The sequence below is a fragment of the Camelus dromedarius genome, chromosome 20 (assembly GCF_036321535.1).
Source record: "Camelus dromedarius isolate mCamDro1 chromosome 20, mCamDro1.pat, whole genome shotgun sequence".
Lineage (NCBI taxonomy): Eukaryota > Metazoa > Chordata > Mammalia > Artiodactyla > Camelidae > Camelus > Camelus dromedarius.
The window spans coordinates 958,355-978,885 of record NC_087455.1 but is presented as its reverse complement, the minus strand read 5'-3'; the positions used below and the strand labels follow the sequence as shown (position 1 = coordinate 978,885).

Below are 20,531 nucleotides of genomic sequence, written 5' to 3'. Positions count from 1 at the left end.
CCCTCATAGTGTTTTCTCTTTCAGGATCAGTAATTTCATTAGCCTTTGTGTTCTCTATTTTTTTTTTTCGGTGCACGATGTGGTCTTTCAGTTTGGAGAGTGGATATTCCTTTCGTTCAGGAAAGTTTTCTTCTGTTATAGCTGTGAATCTAGTTTGGCTGAAACGCTGTGGCCAACACCCAAATCCCCCCTTTTCACTGTCAATTTACCTGTGGCATAAGAGTTCCTAAAGACACAAAATAAGATGACTCAAACTTCATGTTATATTTTATTTTATATATATTTATATTTCTTCAAATGATCATGTATTGCTTGTGTAATTCAGTTATTTAACGTCTGTAAGAAAATAGCTGAGCACGTTCAGAGTGTCACTCAACATGGTGACAGTAGCCTCGAAGTGCTAGTGGGATCTACCAGGAACGCCGGGAGTTCAGAGCGTGATCACACTGCACAAAGGCACAGCTGTCCCCCTGACCCTGATGCCTGGGCACCATTTGCCAACTAGTTGTGACATCGATCTTACGTGTTTCACAACCACTGGTTTATTTTATACATTTTATCTTAGTTCCGCCACGTTTGAACAGTTTTTGGAACGTGATTATTGTATAGAGAACATTCATACCACGCAAACTCATTCTGTATGGAAGAACTGGATGAAAAACAGAACAGTTCAAATGAAAGGCACACTCTTAATGTTTCATATTGCCTGCCTGACGCAGAAGGTCAGCACAGGACCGTGAAGCTGAGCCAGTCAAGCGGAGCAGCGCCAGGGCTGGGCTGCCCAAGATGAACAGTCACATCCTGTTGCAACCAACTGGCATCGGAAAGTAACCAGCCAGAACGAAAGGTGATATGGGTTATGTGACCTGTCCTGGCCCTTGGCCAGGTGCTCAGGGCTGCGGGGTGAGGAGAGACCTACAGCCTGTCTGGATCGCAATGGCGCTTAGAATCCACCTATGTTGCAAATAAAGGCAAAGACCTACGTTTTCAGTTTCAAAAATAAAATCTGGACGCACTTGAAAATAGTAACTTTCAAAGCACCACTTTCTCCAGGGAAGTGCCACAGCCATGCCAAATCCAGCAAGCGACCAGGTGCTGTTGGCCCGGGTGGGCTGGCTTGGGCCCCTCCTGTCGTAGGACCTGAAATGCACACACCAATCACGAGTGGGGAACAACCCGGTCCGTCCTGTCGGGCTCACTCTGGCGCCGCTCCCCTGGCCCGGAGACACCCTTCCGTGGGGCCCAACCTGGAACATCAGCCCTTCATTTCCCTAGAAGCCCTAGCTTCTCCCCTCCAGCGGCTGCTTCCAGAGCTTAGCTCGCAGAGGTCCAAGCCGCATCGCTGCACAAGTGGGACTTCTGATGATTCCGAAAGCTGGACTTCCAGATGAAACTCTTGCCGCACCTGGCACACTGGAACGGCCTCTCTCGGGTGTGGATGCGCTGGTGCTGGGCGAGGAGGGTGCTGTAATTGAAGGTCTTCCCGCACCACTCGCACACAAAGGGCTTCTCGCCGCTGTGGACACGCTGGTGGCGGTGCAGCGTGGAGAGCCGCGTGAAGGCGCGGCCGCACTGCCCGCAGACGTGCGGCTTCTCGCCCGCGTGCGCGCTGCGGTGCTGCACCAGGTGCGAGCGCTGGCTGAATGCGCGGCCGCACTCCCCGCAAGCGTGCGGCTTCTCGCCGCTGTGCGTGGCCCGATGTCGCACCAGGCGCGAGAGGTATTTGAAGCTCTTGTCGCACGTTTCGCAAGTGTGGGCTGTCTGAGCTTTCATGTTTCTCTCGCGGGCCCCAAGGCGAGGACTAAGGAAGAGGCTGCGTCCCCAGTTACTGCCTTTCTGGGGACCTTCTCCTTTGGAGATTGTCCAGCACGTTCGGTGCAGTTGTCTCTCCTGGGAAAGGAAGTTCTCAAGGCTCCCTAACCTGCCCTCGTGACAAAGGGTCTCTCTGTGGACCCGTGTTGGAGGCTCACCCCCTGAGCAGCTTTCAGGTCCTCCTCCTTCAGGCTCTGCACCTTGAGTCATTTTCACCCTCGAAGTCACCTGCTTACACAGAGACCCCCAATCGGAATCTGAAACAAAGAAAAAACACCCACACATTACCCTGTTTGAGTTCCCCCTACGGCCCTCTTCGTGCCCACAAGCACCAACCACCTGCCAGACCTCTCCCCAGGGTGTCTCACAGGTGACCCCAGGCTCAGTGGCTGTGCCCTTGTGCCCCCCCCCCCCCCGGCGCCAAGGGAATTACATTGTAAGTCCCAACGTTCCCCTCCATGTTTTTCTAGTTGAAGCTTGTAGATGCTGCTGGCATCCTACGTCAGGCCTCTGGCTACCTGGGATCTTGGCCTAGTTGCAGCAGACAGCTCTGCTCCAGTGCACACCGCAGCCCTGCCCCTTCTCTGGAGCTCTGTGCTGCCACTACTCTGCATTAGAGGTACCGCCCCAGAGTGGGAACGGAGGACAAATATCCCACTTTCTTCCTTCTGATGGGCAATCCCAGACCCTTTGGCAGCCTCTCGGTGGTCCCAGTTCCAGGCCTGTCATGCTCCACATGCTTGCAGCAGCAACTCTGTACTGAGTTTTCTCTCCTCTCTGGCTCCCTCCCTGCTCCCTCTCCCCTGCTTCCAAAATTGTTGCCTTCCAAATATACCACCTATACCCCAAACTCTCAGGCTCTGCCCTCGGGGGACCCAAACTACAGTGACTGGTACTGGTCCTCAGGAAGGGTTTCTGGGGTGAGGCCCCTGCTGCCCAGATGCCCACAGGCCTCCAGTGCAGCATCAGGAGTCCAGGCCTCTGCTGTGGCAGACGGAGCGGGTGGGCAAGAGGGAGTGCATGGTTTTGGTGTCGTCCGTGCCCTCTTGTGTGCGGACTGTGGGGTCACCTGGCTTTTGTAAATGTCCTGGATCACACTGAGAAGAAGGACAGACTCAGGGCAGCCAGCTGGCCCCCCCCCACCAGGAGGCCATGAGAGCCAGAGGCCTCCAGAGCTGTTCCAGAGCCCTCTGCTCCCCAGGCTGCACTGACCGTGCAGCCCACGCTCACCCATAAGCAAGGCCAAACACCAGGGAGCCAGTGGGCACGGGCTGGACCATTGCCATGGCTCAGATCAAGGCCTGGAGGTGGGGGGAGCAGGGCCCTGGGACCTGGGGTTGGGACGGATCATTGACCACGGTGCTCCTCAAGACAGATGGTGAGCAACTGACCTGGCTGCTGCTCGACCTGGTGAACCAGACAAGGCCAAGAGACGGGAGGGGAAGGCCAGGGTCGGCCAGCGTGCTGGAGAGCCCGGCCCCTCTCTCAGGTCTGGGCAGTTCTCAGACCTGGGACCCAAGGGGAGCCTAGAGAACCCCTCACACTGGATCTTCCACACTGGAGGGATTGGAGGCTGATCCTGACCCACACTGGTATCTGCTCCAGACCCAGGTTTGTCTGAAACACCTTGGCCAGCACTCTGCTTCTAGGGCCCACCCCTGGTCTCTGGGCGTGGGAGCCACAAGTCACAGCTTCAGGCCAAGGGACCTACTTTGGGCAAAGGAAGTCAACAGCGAGTGCAGGGCTCCCGGAGCCCCAGACGTGCACAGCAGCAGCAGCCGGACTGACAGAGCGCTGCAGGGTCCAGCTAAGGAGCCAGCTGTGCCCCCCTGGAGGGCACAGGCACTGAGCCCACAGCAGGCACACAAGGGCCAGAACTCATCGCCTGCTTGCAGAATTTTTGCTTCCTCTTACTAGAACCTTTGGCTCTGCGACAGAGACTGCATGGCCTGCAAAACCTAAAACACTTTCAGTCCCAGCCCCAGGCCTCCAAGGAGACGAGGAGGGCTAAGAGTGAGTCCAGTCACCAATGGCCAATGATGCAACTAACTGTGCCCACGCAATGGAGCCTCCATAAAACCCCAAGCAGAGGGGTTCAATGAGCTTCTGGGTTGGTGACCACGTGGAGGTGCTGGGAGGGTGGACCCGCCTAGACAGGGCATGTTGGCTCTAGTTCCTTTCCCTAGACACTGCCCTATGCATCTCTTTCATTTGGCTGTTCCTGAGCTGTATCATTTATTATAAACAGCAACCCAGTAAGTACAGTATTTCCTTGAGCTCTCAGCCGTTTCAGCAAATTCATCAAACCCAAAGATTGGGTCATGGGAACCTCCAGTCAGTAGCTGGCTGGTCAGAAGCACAGGTGCCAGCCTTGCCTTGTAACTGGCGCCAGAAATGGGGCAGCCTTATAGGACTGAGCCCTTCACCTGCAGGGTCGGCACTAACTCTGGGTAGTCGGTGTCAGAACTGAATTGTAGGACACCCAGCTGGTGTGCAGAGAGCTGGAGAATTGTCAGGTGTGAGGAACTCCTCTAACCTCAATATTTGGTGTCAGAGATGTGAGAAGTAGAGAAACAGAAGTCTCCCTTTAAGGGCAGGTGGGTGGACACATCCTGACTGTGCAATGGCCAGCCAGCGGGCCACCAGCACATAAGGCCAGCAGCCGATCTGGGAGGCTGGATGTCTGACCTGACCAATGTTCGACGTTCCAGCTTTCACCCCTGTGCCAATGGCACCATCTGGAGTCTAAGACCCTCAGCAGTGAGAACCAACCCCAGCCCAACTGTCATGAGCTGAGCCAAGAGCACCCCTCCACACGCTGGCCAGTTTGGTTGGATTTCCTGCTCCTTGTAACTGATAGTTCTGGTAGCTCATCCTATGGGGTTGTTGGGGGAGAAAGTGAGGCCAATTTGTAAAGCACCTGGCACAGTGCTGGGCTCCTGGAAAGTTCTCCACAACCTGCAGTGATGGGGAAGGCACAACCACAGCCTTTACACCATAGCTGCTAATGAGCTACCTGTTTTCAGCCTGATGGATGTCCATGTACCTGGGTAATAACACCAAGCCATGAGCCGACAAGAGTGCACTTTGTGACTCTGTGTGACTGTCTGCAATGATGCTGGCTGTGTACACTGACTGGACATACTGAACAACCTGAGGCCTGTGGCTCCCCTCACTCACCTGTGCCAGGGTCTCCTGGGGTCTCTCTCTCCTTGGTTTCCAGCATCTCCAAGCCCCAGGGCTCCTTTCCTTGCTCCAGCTGGGAGATCAGATCTGGTTTGGATCCTGGACCTCCTGCCCGAGAGGAAATGGGTGAACTGAAGTGCTAACATACCCTTGGCCTCCCTGCCCCAGAGGCAGCCTGGGAGTGGGTGGCTAGCAGGCCCCGGGATGCAGGCTCAGAAATAGGGGATCTCCCCAGGAGGTGGGGGGGACAGAGAGCCGGGCAGGGATGTGGGCTCAGGGCTCAACTGAGGACTGCAGCTGTGAGAGATGGGGATGGACACTCTACTCAAAGGGGCAGCAAAGGGCTGGGAGAGGCCCTGCCCCAGGGATGGGAGAGGAGGCACCTGCCCTGGTAATGGACCCAGAGACCCCACCTGTCTCCTGGGCCTGGGAGCAGAATGTCCTGGCTCTGGTCCGAGTCACAGCCAGCCTGGCCCCTCTGAGATCCCACCCGAGCTCTGAGTGGGGGCTGGGGATGAGGAGGAGGGAAGGCCTGGGGCTGAGACACCTCACCCAGGGAGGCCAGGTTCCTGTAAGTCTCCAGCATCACGTCTCTATACAGGGCCCTCTGCCCAGGGTGCAGACGTGCCCCTTCTTCCTGGGTGAAGTGCACAGCCACGTCCCCAAAGGTCACCGGGCCCTGAAACAACACCGGTGCTGCCCATGGGGTCACCACATCAGGATGGGGTGGGGGAGTTCAAGGTGGAAGGGGCAGATGGCTCACCAGCAGGTGTGTGGCACAGATGGGTTGTGGGGTACTGTGGCACCCCTGGACTACCTCCTGAGTACCCTGCCTGCCAAGGGACTCCTGATGACAACTCTCAACCCAAACTGTCCAGCTGGCCTCATTTCTCTCCACCCTCCACCCACCCAACCTGCTCCCTACCGTCTTCCTTGGTGAATGTCCCGCTCCAGCCTGGGAGGGGGGAGGGGGTCGAGTGGGGGGGTGCGACAAAAGAGGACGGGTCAAGGAAGGCCCCTGAGTCCCGTCGTCCTGGAGAGGCCCTGGCACTAAGGGCCCTGGGTGCAGTGGGCTCTGAGGAAAGATCTTCCGGGAGGCGAGAAGCTCAGGCCCCGGGGACAGACGCTCACCTGGGGCCAGGAGGCCGGGGAGCTGCCCGCCATGCTCCGGGACGAGGGCAGTGGCGGCGGCAGGGCGGCGGGGCGGGCTGCGGAGAGTAGAGCGGGCAGAGGAGGGCGGTGGGCCCGGGGTCCCAGCTACGAGGCTGGCGGGGGACTGGAGCCTCTCCCGGACGCCGACGCGCTGCGTTAAAGCGAGTACCGGGGCGAGCGGGTCAACCCGTTAACAAAGCCGGGCTTGCGGGGTGGGCGCCGCGAGGGCCAGGCAGGAGAAGCCCACTGCCCCGCCCGGCCTACCTAGGGCGAGGCGGCCGCTCCCCGGTTCCGCAGTCCAGCGGGCGCAGCGCGGGCCCCGCAGCCGTCCGGGAGCCGCGTGCCCGCTGCGAACCCCCGAGGCCCAAGCCCTGAGCCGCGGGGACCCGGCCGGCGCGGGGGGCGGACCCCGCCAGGCTCCTCCCCCTCTTTGTCTCCACGGGTCCCCGCCCCTGCCGCCCCTCTGCCCCGCCTCCCGCGCGTGCGCGCTCGGGCCCTGCCGCTTTTGGGTCCCTGCCCTGGAGTAACTGGGATGCCCGTGGAGGGCGCAGTTGGCGGGCCCTTGCTGTGGGAGTTCTGGTTCTGTGGGTCTGAATGGACTTGGGAGTCAACTTGAGCAAGTTCTCCTGGATCCTCTGTCGAAGGCAGGCTTAGGAACCTGGCCCCGCCCCTCCTGTTCCTAGGATAGTCCGCGTCCTGGCCAGCGCTGCCCTGGGCCCCGACCTTGGAGGGGCTGCTAGTCACACACACACACACACACACACACACACACACACACACACACACACACACACACACACACACAAGCTGCTAGTCACACACACACACAAGCTGCTAGTCACACACACACACACACAAGCTGCTAGTCACACACACACACAAGCTGCTAGTCACACACACACACACACACACCTCTGAATTTAAAAAGGAAAAGAAATAGGCGACTGGTCTAGGAAAATTCGTGGCTGTGACCAGCCAGTGTTAGAAACATGATGTTTCCAGGTGCAAGGAGGGTTGGAGCAGTGGAGCTGCCGCCTAGGTGAGAGGAAGGACAGGTGGGTTACTTGTCAGATCCTTCCATACAGTTCATCCCGCAGAAGGAAGCAGCGGTTCGGAGTAGTGAGGGCCCCTACTCTTTCTTCTCTTCTTTATTAACCACACTGCATGCAGGGGCAGGGCAGACCCCACCCAAGATTTGGTTGTGACGTGAATTATAACGACATACACATCCAGGGGGGTTCGCAAAGATTTACTGCTAGGTGTGCTTCTCTGGGCACGGCAGGGCAGACCTCTGAAGATGGTTTGAGAGAGCTGGCAAAGAAGATTTCGGTTTGACCATGGTTAGAGGGTGGGCCGAAGTGACGGTTCCTACTCGCAGTCAGGTACTTGGAGGGGGCACCCAGGCTTTGGTGTCTGGTTTCCCAGATGTGGGGCAAAGGGAAGAGGGACAGGTGAGGCTTAACAGCTGCCAGCACTCAAAGAACTAAGACTGCAGTCACACTACTACATCTTCAAGCTGCAGTTCCTGGCTGCAGAGATCCTCACAGATTGCTGTGGTATTCACAGTATCTGTACATTTTGCATTATCAGGTCATTCATATTCCTCTCAAGCTTGTGTATTTATTTGTAGGTCAAGATGTTGCATGCATGCAGCCTGATACTGATTTTTAACCGTGGCAACAAGATAGACATTAGACCCTCCAATTGCAAATATTGTATTTTTATAAGCGTATTTAATTACATTCACTTACATTTTCAAAAAATTAAATTTCAACATTTCAGCTTTAAAGTTCAAGAGCATGAATATGTGTAAGCACATTCAACTGTCCTTTATGATTGGATTATTGCATTCTGTTGACTATTAAATAATTTAATTTAATAAAATTATTTTAATTTATTAATTTAATTTTAATTAATTAACAATTTAAAATAAAGTTTAAGAGCAGGTTAAAATAATCAGAGCAGTATTTGTGTCTTCAGGGGCTGGGAGGGAATTTTGTGGGTTGATAGTGATGTTCCTTGTCTTTGTACGGACTCGAGTAATACAAGAGTCTGCAGATGTCAAAGTTCATATGAGAGTACATTTAAGACATGCATTTCACTGCCTGTTAATTTTACCTAAAAATATTTTCTGTAAATATATTGAATTCTAGTTAGTGATTTGCATGCTGCACTATTTAGGAGTTGTACTAATGGCTACAACTTACTTTGAAATGCACCAAAAAATAAGATGAATGGGTAGATGCCTGGGAAACAAGCTGCTGGAAAACAAGTTGCTGGACAACAAGCATCTAGAAAAGAAGCCACTCTTAAATTTCCATGAGCTTAAAATATTGTATTCACACTTACTTGCTTAAAATGCACATGCTTGCTTTGTTTTAATGTTTTACACAGTAGATGAAATTAGTGGTGAGCAATCCTGACGTTGACCATAAGGGCACGAAGGAGGGCAGATTATTTCCTTAGGGTGAAGCAATGGACGGTCCTGGAAAGCCAGATCGTCCATGAACAGAACTTGGTTCTGGCAGGAAAGCTGCTGTTGAACCCGGGGGAAGTATTTGCTATCTCGAGATGTCCCGGAGGCAATAGCAGGATAGATTTAGAAAATGTGCATACCCCGAGGAGGGTGATTGTTCCTGGAAGGGATAGGGCCTGAAATCGATCAGTTAACCAGCAAGCAGAACTTAGTGCTTATTGCACGAAATATCTAAAGCCCCACCTCTTTGATCGCATTTTTTTCTGAGCTGCTACTCCTAATAAATACGATGTCCACCAGGCTTTCTGGGCTCTAGCTCTGCGAGACCTTGAGGCCCCTGGTCCCATCTTTGCCCTTTATACTTTGTCTCTTTGTTTCTTAAGTCTTGTGTTGCCCGTCCTCAGACACGTGTGGTCCTGAGCTGCGCTGGGTGCAGTAGTAGACAGAATAGACAGATGAATAAATGCATGATAAATGTAGCAGAATAGTAAATGGAGAAACTAGATAGTGGATCTGTCAGTGCTCACTGTACAATTTTTTCAAATGTATTATTAAAAATTATTTAAAATAGGAGGAGGATGTAGTTCAAGTGGTAGAGCACATGCTTAACATGCACAGGGTCCTGGGTCCAATCCCCAGCACCTCTTCTAAAAATAAAGCAAGTAAGTAAACCTAATTATCTCCCCCAAAAAAATTCTCAAAAAAATTTTTAGAATAGTCATAATTAAATATTGAGCACTTTTTCATTTATTTAAGTTTTTATTTTACATCTTTATACTCATTAACAATAACTTATGTTTTGGTTTTTAACTTCAACTTTTTATTTTGAAATAATTTTAGACTCACAACAATGTGCAAAATAGTACAGACAGGTCCCATGTTCTCTTCCCCCAGCATTTCCCAATAAAAACATCTAATATTGTCAAAAATAGGAACCTGATGATGGTAAAATACTATCAAGTCATGTACAGACCTTATCCAGATTTCGTAAGTTTGGCATGCACTCTTTATTTTGGGAGGAGGTGTATAGTTCTTTGAAATTTGATCACATACACAGATCCTTGTAACCACTGTCACAGGATGCAGCCCTGCACCATCATCACAAAGAAATGCCTTTGTGCTGCTCCTGTATGGCCACTCCTCCCCACGGCTCTGACCCTTGGGTCTCTGGCAGTACCATGTCGTCACCGTGACACTGTCACATAACTGGAACCATGCAGGATGCAGTGTTTCCAGATTGGCTTTTTCCCTCTGTAATGCCCTGTGACCCATCCATGTTGCATCAGGTTTGTTCCTTTGGCTTGCAGGTTTGCTATTCATTCACCTGCTGAAGGATGTTAGGCAGTTGTGAATAAAGCTGCTATGAACATTCAGGTGTAGGCTTTTGTGTGAACATACGTGTTTATTTTTGTAGGATAAATACCCAGGAAATGCAATTGCTGGGTCATATGGCAAGGGTATAACTTTACAACAACTGTCTAACTGTTTCCCCAAGTTCTTTTTCACAGTCCCGTCGGCAGAGTAGGAGTGGTCCACTCCCTGATCAGCATTTGGTGCTGTCGCTATTTTTAATCGTAGCCATTCTGAGAAATGTGTTCTGATAGATATCTCACTATGGGTTTACTTTGCATTTTCCTTTACGGCTAATGATATTGAAGATCTTTTCACGTGCCTGTTGGCCATCTATATGTATATTTTTGGCGAAGTGTCAGTTTAAATCTTTTATCCACTTCCTAATTGAATTATTTTTTTCTCACTGTTACGTTTAGAGTATTCTTCATATATGCCAGATATGAATACTTTGTCAAATATGTGATTTGCAGATGCTTTCTCCCAGTCTGTAGCTTATCTTTTCATCCCCTTTACAAACTACTTTGGAGGCCACAGAGATCTGTGAGTTGTCCAGAGCAAGTTGAGATGTGGAGGCACTTAGGTAGGAAGAAAGAGAAATTAACTACTGGATCCGATCTGTCTTGCTTTTCTTCCTGTTCCAGTCTAGGATTCCAGGAAGACTCAGAAATTAATGCAGCTATTTGCAGTAGTGGCTGAGGAACATTCTGCAATATTAGTTCATATTTCTCTTGAATTTGTATATGTGTAGATCTAGATGAAACATACATTTGGAAATGTATGTTTAAGGAAAGGACTTAAAAAAGGACTTAAGGAAAGGACTGAAAAAAAGGAACTTACAATTTTAGGCATCAATTTTCAGTATTATCAAGGGCATGGAGATGACACTGGCGCTGGTTAGAGAAGGTGAAGACATATAAGCCGGGGCTGCACACCAGACATTGACACAGCACTGTAAACTGACTCTACTTCAATAAAGAATTAAAAAAAAAAAAAAAAAGACATACAAGCCAAAATTTTGGCCAAAAATCTAGAAGCATTTTTTGTGTTCTGTGTCATGTCTCTGGGAGACCTGACCTCAATTGTTCTAACCGTGATGACATTCTCTGGAACAATCAAAAGATCATACGCAGTATTTTCTGGATCTGACAAAAGATGAAACGTCTTGGAGAAACACATCCCATTTGACCTTGTAACTGCCCTTGAACACGTGATGGAAATGCTGATTGAACACTTTAAGGGACGTAGATTTTATTTAAATTCTAAAAGCACCATAAGAGTTAAGCAAAACAACACAAGATTATCAGATAAAGAGCAGATCTTGGTCTCAAGGAGAAAATGAAATCACCCCTGACTTTGCACCATCCACCGGCGTTTGAGATGGGCTGTTGCTTATTACATTGATAGAAGTTTAACAGAAAAAAATCCAAGTTTGGCTGTTTTACTTTTTTTGTTTGTTTTACAGTTGATGAGCCAACGCTGGCACATTGTTACTAACTCAAGTCTCCATTGAATTACTTTTGCACCTTTGTCAAAACTCCGCTGGGCGTCTTTGTGTGGATCTGTGCCTGGGCTCTTTATTCTGCTGCTTAGACCTAGGGGTCTGTCCCCACCAGCAGTGTCACACTGTCCTGATTACAGTGGCAGTATCCTACTGGGTGGTGGGTCTCCCATTCTTCTTTTTCAAGAAATTTTTAAAGCTATTCTAGGGCCTGTTCTGTCCATGTAAATTTTAGAATAAGCTTGTCCGTGTCTACTAAAATTTTTTTATGGGATTTTGATAGGAATTGCATTAAATTTTTATATTAACCTGGGTAAAATTAACATTTGTATTGAGTCTTCCAATCCATGAAAGTGATACATGTCTCCATTTATTAAGGTCTTCTTTGGTCTCTGTCAGCCGAGGGAGGCTGATGTGGGGTTCTAGGAGGTGAGTGGCCCAAGTGAAAAAAATGCATGAGAAGTTGCCATACTGCCGGACAGACTTCAGCCAGAGACACCATGGGGTTAACATTTTATTGCCACAGGAAGGTGCACGCCTATGATGCACCTGTCCTGCTTTTTATCTGTTCTCTGCCAGCACATGCACAATCTGAGTTTCTTTGTTCACTAGGCTTACAGAATATCTCTAGCACATGCGTACTTCTATTTTCTTTGTTCTAAATCTTATATAATTGACGCATGTGTATAGCAATTATTTACTGCATCTGCAAACATGCTCTAATCGTGGCCTTGGGTCCCATGGCCTTAACTCATCTCAAGGCCAGCTCACATTCCACCCCCTAGGTGGTGGGGACCCTAGCCCACAGGGTGGAGCATCGTGCCCAAAGACCACAACAATACAGAGTACAGCAGCCTACCAATACACAGGCAGCTACAATAGCCAGGACAGTTAGGCTCCATCTCCAGGAGGACATCAGGGATGACCACCAATTCTTAAGAGGGTCTTCAGTTACATGATCTATGCGATCCCAATTCCTGATCTATTTCATGCAGTGCCTTGGCTACTTCCTCCTGGTGATCTGGTACATAGATACAACATTCAATATGTAACATAGCACATGTGCCACCCTGGCTTGCAGTGAGAATATCTAATGCCATTCTATTTTGTAAGGCCACATTTCGCATCTGGGTAGTCTCATCTAACAATTCCTCCATAGCTTTTCTAGTAACATTCAGCACAGCTGATAAGCTGAGTCAAAGCTTCTACCTGCAATTTGACACTGATGGGCCCAGCACCAGGTAGGAACAGGACCATGGGATAAAACCACCAAGCTGCATGCTTCCCCCTGTGCCACTGGGTGTGCAGTGGGTCCCAGTTTGTGGGGCGCTCTGTTAAAGTGGGCTGGGTATGTCTAGGCAAGTAAGCTCTACCCCAAGTATAGCGCCATGTGCACTTAGCCAGGAGATAAGACCATCCGTGGGTGCCACATACCCACAGGTACCCTGGTGGCAGGAAATCGGTGGGTTTTGTGCCAATTAGAGGTCATCCATCCCACCAGGTGGAGGCATTTACATTGTAAGTAATTTTGGCACACAGCTCTTCTGGGAGCCACCCCACAGTGCGGTTTGGAGCCTCGTGTTCAAACTGCTGCTCAATACAGAGAGGGCTAAAATTTCTCACTTTTACATGAACACTATTCATCCATCCCCACCCATTCCATACAGTCCTTCCAATTTGGGGGGGGGGCATTGCCCTGCTCACGTCAGGGGATCTTTTCAATAGTCTGCCGCCGCAAGTCCCAGGGCAATCTCGCTGTCCTGTTGGCATTCCATCAAACCAAGGTGTACCAATTAGCTCTGGACGCGGGGTGGAGGTGCCACAGCAGTCCATCTCCTGCGTCTACGGGAAGTTCAGTGCAGACCCAACAGTGAGAGGCGTGGTGGACTCACGCGAATGTGTATGCCCAGGAGAATATGGTATTTGCTGTTACCCTGGATGGAAGGACAGAGCAGAGGTGAACACCATGATTGGCAAATCTCTCCCTTCTGGGAGGATGCAAGCAGTTTCTCATCCTGTGAGAGTACAGTGGCAGGAAGGGCTGTTCGCCCTGGGCGGTGGTACCACACCAACCCGCCCACACTAGGTTGGTTACACTCTGGGAGAGCTTCAGGAGCTATCAGTGGAATTGCCCAAAGCCGTAGGGCTTCTGCTCCTTTAAGTGGGGACACTCCTGTTTTCCCTAGAGTAACCTGCACATCAAAAGGCTATTCCCCCACTCATGGGGTTACCTGCAGGGCTTTCTCTAGCCCATCGCCCCATGGTGCCAAAAGGGCTAGCCAGGGGCCTTCAGTCTGGACCTGATTCTTCCATGTCCAGGTGTCCTGTTGTCCCGAGTTCAACACCCTGGGGGCGTGTAATATTAACGCCCCATTACTGAGACTTCAGAGGTATTCTGCATGGGCCCAACTCTGAGCCTCTGAATAGTCCCTTGCAATAACTTTTCCAGTGGGCTCATACCTGTATGGCGAGGTTGTTCATTCAAAAGACGTACTGCCTGCGGCACGACACTGTTCCAGCCTCACCATTGTGGTTTGAGAGCCCTCAGTTTCTCCTTTAATAGGCCATTGTACCGTTCAATCATTCCTGCTGCTTGAGGACAGTAAGGCACATGCAATACCCAGTTAATGTCATTTTCTTTGGCCCACTCCTGGGCCTGTTGGGCAGTGAAAGGGGTCCCTCTATCACTTTGTATTTCTAAGGGAGTCCCATAGAAGGCCCGTAAAACTTCCAGTGCTCTAATAGTAGCCTCTTGTGTAGCTCGGAGCACATGGTGAGCAAAACCTAGGCCAGCAGTGGTGTCTACCGCTGTCAGCAGGTACCGCAAGCCCGTACTCGGAGCAAAGGGGCCCACGTAATCTATTTGCCATACTTGCAATGGCTGAATTCCCCGTGCAATCTTCCTCGTCTGTTGGGGCCATCGCCGCTGGTGCGGGTGGTGCTTAGCACACCATGGACACTGCTGCACGGCATCTTTGGCTTCACTGTGGCTCAGGTGCAGGCCCCACTGGTCAGCTGCCTGCCTCATTGTGTATGAGCCAACATGACCAAGTTTCTTATGAAGCCAGGGACCTATGTTGGGTCCTGGGACCATGGCCTCTACAGGGCGAAGTTGGGCTAGCGTGTCAGCAGCATCATTGCCCGGTGCCAGGGCTGGGCGGTGCCCTGGTACATGGTAAACAGTATATTGGCCTTCTTGGCCTTTGTCCCATAACTGTTTCCACATCTGTTGTCCCCATAGGGGCCGGTGCCAAATCATCCAGTCTTGCAGGCCCCATTGGGGTATCCACAATGTAAGGCCTCGATATACGGCCCAACTATCCATGCAAATCTGCAAGGGGCTAGGCTCATTCATCAACACCATCCATACTGCCCATAACTCAGGCCATTGGCTGGACTGGCCTTCTCCAGTCTCATACCAGAAGGCTGCAGTGGCAGGGTGCAGAGCTACTGCAACCCAAGTGGGCAGACTGCCCTTACAAGATCTATCTGTATACTAAGCATTTCCTGGGGGTGGCCCTTTCCCTTCACGAAAGGGACTGGGCACAGGGTCCACCCCTTGTGGGAGCGTCTGTACATCAGGGGCAACAAGTCTCACAGGCCCTAACACCTGCTGCAACTCTGCAGCCAAGGTGCTAGCGGTGTACTGGGCTCTCTGTTCCAAATAAGCACCTCACTTCGTCAGAGTTGGGGTTTGGGCAGTTCCCGATCGGGGTTGCTTTGCCCATGCCTGTACCCATCCTGCAATAGGGCATGTGGTCTGCACTTGGACCTCTTGCCTCCCCATCAGGGGTTCAGTGGCAATCAAGGATGCATAAGTTGCTAGCAATTGTTTCTCTATCAAAGAAAAACGACATTCAGCCCCTTTCCATAACTGAGGCCAGAATCCTATGGGCACTTTCCGCTGCCCATGTTTCTGCCATAAGCCCCAGCCATATCACATCATCGTCCACACGGACTGCCAGCCAGAAAGTAGGTCTGGGTCTGCAGTGCACAGTGCTTGCGCTTGGGTCACCTTCCTCTTACTTCCAACAAATGCATATTTGGTCTCATCAGGTCAGTTTCAGATTTCTCCCTTTTTAATCAGTTTATACAGGGGTTTGGCTATTTGGGCCAAATGAGGAATAAACACCCGCCAGTATCCCAGAAGACCTAAATAAGTCTGTAACTGTTTAACTGTTTCAGGGCGGGAATATGCCTGGATTTTGTCTATTACTGCTTCAGGCAGCACTTTTGTCTTACCCGACCAGACAACACCCAAGAATTTGACAGAATATCCAGGTCCTCGCATTTTGTCCTTGTTCGTGGCCCACCCCCAGCCCGCCAGGGCTTCTCGCAGCGCTGTGGCACTGGTTTCCAAATCTGAAAGAGAATCAGAGGCTAGCATGATGTCATCAATATAATGGAACAAGCGAACGGTATCTGGTTTGCTCCATGTAGCCAGGTCCTGGGCCACCAGGCCATGGCACAGTGTGCGGCTGTGCAGATATCCCTGTGGCAACACAACAAATGTCCATTGTCATCCTCCAGGAGACATCTGGCTTCCACACTGGCCACACTGGAGAATTATATGGGCTATGCGTAGCCCGAATTATACTGGCTTCCTCAGGCTTTAGAATAGTCTGCCCTATTTCCTCACAGCCTCCGGGCAATCGATATTGCCGGACATTCACCACTCGTGTGGCCTGTGGCAAAATCAAAGGTGCGTGATGAAGATGTCCCCATGTAACTGTTTTCACCACGCGGACTCTCAGGTGAAATTCCCCTTGAGTCGTCTGTATCTGCAATCCTTGCAAAATGCCTATCCCCAGAATATATTCAGCTACTGGGGAGATATGCTCTTCATATGCAGCAGGAGACAGACGGCCAATGCCCAAAATCAGAGTCACTCATTTAACACACATTTGCTTGTTTCCATATTCTTCTATATCAACCCATGGTCCCCCCAAATGCTCCAGTTTTCCATGCACCAATGTAATTTCAGCTCCTGTGTCTACTAGTGCCAGTAGTTGCTTTTTATACATAGGGAACCAGTGGATAGTCAGTTCAACATGTGGCTTCCGGTCATCGGGGTGCCCCACGTCCCAAACACCTTGGCCTTCCTCCTACTCCGGGAGGAAATCAGCAAGGCCACCTCTCAGGCCTGATGGGAGGTTGGCAATGGAGTATATTGTTGCTCAGGCCGTAATTTCTTCCCTAAGTCCATCAGCATCTCCAATCGCTGGCCATCTAATTTTACACAGTCCAAGCCAGCTGCCAGTAAATCACACCATATCTGCTGGCTATCTAGTTTTTGGGGCCCTCCTAAAATTGGAGCATTCCCCTTTTTCCTCCTCTGTGTGGACTTCCCTTTCTGAGTCACTGCATGGGAGGAGGGGGTCTTGGACTCACCTTGAGTCTTGGCAGTATGCACCCCCTTTCGGAGCATCTCTGTGTCTCCCAGATGAGCCAGAGCCTCAGTTACTTCATGTATGGGGCGGTCTACATACGGTGCTAGTAGCACTGCCATAGTCCCAAACGTTCCCGTTGGGCCATTAGCCAAAATCAAATCTTTCATTCAAGCTATAAGGAGTTCATCATTCAGACTATGGAAAAGCAAAGCAAACATCATCTGGTGCATCCATTTCTCAGACAACTTGCACTAAGTTCAAATACGTGGTCCGTTTACTCACGTGTCACTCGCTGTGGTCCCGCAGGAGTTCCCCCCTGAGCCATGGGCTCCTCCAGTTCCACCTATTGCCTCACCATGGGCCATAGACACAGTGGAATGGGGCTAGGGGCCAGGCTTACTGCTCTCAGAGACGGTAGGACCGGAGCTACACAGGCATAGCTGCTCTGTGGTGGCGGAGCTAGGACCATGCGGACACCTTTCTGCTGTGCTGGGTCTCCGCTTAAGCTCCTCTTCTCTGCACTGCAACACCTCCACTTGCAACCGTAAATCTCTCATGTCTTGGCTAGCGTGATGTAAAACAGATAAGAACACCCAGGCCGCCCTCCCGGCTGCCTCTCAGTGGGCTAACGGGACATAATTTTCTAACAGTTCCAACGCCCTCCGGATGTCATCTGGCCAGGGTGCCACTGTGTCCCCATCTTCAGGCTGAGCCCACGTCAGCCAATAGGCTGCCACCGGGTACCATACAGAGGTAGGGGGCCACTTTGCTTCCATCAGAGCATCCCCGTCAGGGGCAGGGGGTTCAGAGGGGGCACTCACCTCATCCTGCTCACAGTGCCAAGTGTCAGCCGAGGGAGGCTGACGTAGGGTTCTAGGAGGTGAGGGGCCCAAACAAAAAAATTCATGAGGAGTTGCTGTACCGCCGGACAGACTTCAGCCAGAGACACTATGGGGTTAACAACATTATTGCCATAGGAAGGTGCACACCTATGATGCACCTGTCCTGCTTTTTATCTGTTCTCTGCCAGCACATGCACAATCTGAGTTTCTTTGTTCATTAGGCTTGCAAAATATCTCTAGCATATGCGTACTTCTATTTTCTTTGTTCTAAATCTTATGTAATTGATGCACGTGTATAGCAATTGCTTACTGCATCTGCAAACATGCTCTGATCGTGGCCTTAGGGTCCCACAGCCTTAACTCATCTCAAGGCCAGCTCACAGTCTCTTTCTTCAGCATCTTGTAATTTGAAGTGTACAGCTCTTGTCCATGTTTTAAGACAGACAGCACTCTGCCCTCAGGCCTTCTCCTCCAGGAAGCTTTCCCTGCTGTGCAGGGGTGTAGGAGCACTTCCTCGGGGCCCAGCGCCGCTCTCTGGTACTTATTTTAAGGATCCCCTTGCTTGCTCCTCACCTCTCACCGCTTGTGAATGCTGTCCCGCCCCAATTCCAGTTAGATTGTGTTTTGCTTCAGAAACCTTGCTGGCCAGGCTGTTATAGCCTTCACAACCCAGATAAGGACTTGGGATCCACTGTGCAATGTAAAGAGGGGGCAGAGAACTGACTGCAAGGCAGAGGGTGGTTCTCTGAGGTGGGATGGCAGGTCCCCCTGGGTGGTGTTTGTAAGTTCTCCTGTTGTAACATATGTAATAGGCAAATCACTCAGTATCCCAAATAGAAAACAAACTCCGTCACATCATAAGGAAAAAGACAAGCAGCCCAGTGGGAAAATGGGTGAGGTCATTTCAGACAACTGGAGTTACTGACATTCCAATGGTTGATAGAAATAGAGGGCTGGCCTGACTGGCCATCAGGTTTGCTCACTGAAACACCTGGCAGGAGTGGGGACTGATGGAGAAGGGCCCCAGGGAAGCACTTTGCGGGGATGGAGATGTTCTAGGCCTGGATTGTGGAAGTCACACAGGAGGATTTTTATTTATCAAATATATTCATTTACTAAAAATAACCACATTTAATTTTAAGTACATCTCAGTGAAGTTGATAAAAAAAACCAAGATACCACTCTTCACCCCTTAGATTAGTAAATTTCAGAAAGTCGTGTAGTACTGAGCATTGGTGAAGGTGTAGGGGAACAGGAATTCCTTCACACCACCAAAGGGAGTATAAAGTACACAGCCACTCTGAAAAGCAGTATGATAGTACCTAAAATTAAAATCTGCACATTCAATCCCATCTCTAGGCATAACTCCTAGAGATACCCTTGCTCACAGGACTTGGGGATACTGTACAAGGACCTACTTCCCTGCAGTATGTGCAATAGAGGAAAGCAGAGGAAAACTGAAGCGCTCGTTAATAAGGCAGGGTAAATGCAGAGCAGTGTAGACGTACAGTAGGACTCTGCAGTTTGAGTGGGTAGCCCAGACCAGATATCTGTATCATGGGACGATTTAAAAACAATGCTGAGTGAAAATAGCTGACAGAACAATGAGACGATGGGCACTTTTGCTGTAAACGCTTAAAATGAACGTACGGACTGAGACCACGTATTAAACATGCCAGCCCACGTTGTCTGCCACTCCTGTGGGTCTGGTAGGGGCTTTACTCTGTGCTCAAGCAGGCTTCCAGCTCCTTCCGTCGTGCTCCTTTCTGCTACTTTCTCTTTTGGAGTCCTTCAGAGGGTCCTCTGTACCCACAGCAGGTGTGAGACAGGAAAGGGGGCAAGGTACAGTCATTCAAGGAATACCACAGCAAATAATACCAGAATGGCAAAAGATTCAAACCCCAGTAGGCCTTGAGGCTCAAGATGGTGGGGGATTTGACTTCTTGAGCTTCATTATATGCTCATTGTAATACATTAACATGGTAAATAACATGCCCATGACAGTCCCAAGGCTGGCCAAAAAGTCAAGAGTGGGAAATGGCCAACTTCCTGGGAATCCCAGCCCTTTCCCCAGGCTACTCAGACTGGTCCTTACACTTATTAGCATATGAAGCCACTGAGCCCATAAAGACTGACAACAGAGGGGCGCCTGGTGGCCGCCCTCTCCCACAGGGAACACCGCCCATGGACACAGGGGGCTCTCCAATTCTCCCAGAGTGCAATCACCCCTGGGTTTGGGTTTGGTAACTGGACGCCTGCTCTTCCACCGGGAGGGGGAGAGAATGGCGGGATTTCCCGCGACCCCCCAGAGGCCACGGGGCACCCCTGCGATCAACCGCACAGCCAGGGCAATGGCGAGGCCGCCAAGGCGGTCTACCTGGTCACTCACTAGCTGTGTGTCCTCGAGTAAGCGACCTGACTTCCAGCTTCAGCCTAGTCTGTAAAAGGAAGATGTTAAAAGGCCCTCCTCAGGGGCTCATAGTGGGCGTTACCAGGAGACCGACCGGCGGGAGGCGCCGGGAATCGCTGCCAGGCGCGGGAAGTGGGCGGGAGCCCCTGCGGCCCCTCCACAACAGGCCTCTCCTCTCAGAGAAGCGGCCCTCGGTCCGGGGCCCTGGGGCCGCTCGGCACGGGCGCGGACGCGCCCCCGAGCTCCGCTCGTCTTCGATGTCGGCATTTACAGCTCGACGGAAACCGACCCCCTCACAGCCATTCACAGCGTGGAGACAGACGGCGCTCGGGGCTCCGGGGGCGCAGAAGCTGGAACGCTGCTCCGCTCCGCCCCCGCGGCTCCCCGCACCACCCCCGCAGGCCGGCCGGAA

The 20,531-nt window shown here is 51.1% G+C and overlaps 1 protein-coding gene and 1 long non-coding RNA gene across 6 annotated transcripts; both read right to left on the bottom strand.

Annotated features, from left to right (window-relative positions):
- Window positions 1-255: 255 nt before the first annotated feature.
- LOC105105684 (zinc finger protein 34) lies at window positions 256-6,548 on the bottom strand. Of its 2 annotated transcripts, none has more exons than XM_064476753.1 (4): window positions 6,130-6,548; window positions 5,551-5,677; window positions 4,993-5,106; window positions 256-2,069 (listed from the first exon to the last, which is right to left on the bottom strand). In XM_064476753.1, exons 1-4 carry the CDS (start codon window positions 6,160-6,162, stop codon window positions 1,315-1,317), a joined length of 1,029 nt encoding a protein of 342 aa, XP_064332823.1. In that variant the 5' UTR covers window positions 6,163-6,548; the 3' UTR covers window positions 256-1,314. The 2 variants fall into 2 exon arrangements, with proteins under 2 accessions (XP_064332823.1, XP_064332824.1); XM_064476754.1 differs by having other exon boundaries at window positions 6,415-6,542.
- A 5,430-nt stretch (window positions 6,549-11,978) lies between these two features.
- Window positions 11,979-20,512, bottom strand: LOC135318708 (uncharacterized). Of its 4 annotated transcripts, none has more exons than XR_010376995.1 (3): window positions 16,869-20,512; window positions 13,938-15,839; window positions 11,979-13,411 (listed from the first exon to the last, which is right to left on the bottom strand). It is a non-coding gene; the product is annotated as an uncharacterized LOC135318708 (long non-coding RNA). The 4 variants fall into 4 exon arrangements; XR_010376997.1 differs by having other exon boundaries at window positions 11,979-14,069; window positions 15,720-15,839; XR_010376996.1 differs by having other exon boundaries at window positions 11,979-15,839; window positions 16,869-18,500; window positions 20,214-20,512.
- Window positions 20,513-20,531: the final 19 nt, after the last annotated feature.

Bases quoted from the DNA above. Each gene is read 5' to 3' on its own strand.
- LOC105105684 (XM_064476753.1), bottom strand. From the start codon at position 6,162: ATGGCGGGCAGCTCCCCGGCCTCCTGGCCCCAG. The intron at 5,678-6,129 runs GTGAGCGTCTGT...GTGTTGTTTCAG, and splicing joins CCCCGGCCTCCTGGCCCCAG to GGCCCGGTGACCTTTGGGGA. The intron at 2,070-4,992 runs GTGAGTGAGGGG...TCTTTGTTTCAG, and splicing joins CCCAGGAGACCCTGGCACAG to ATTCCGATTGGGGGTCTCTG.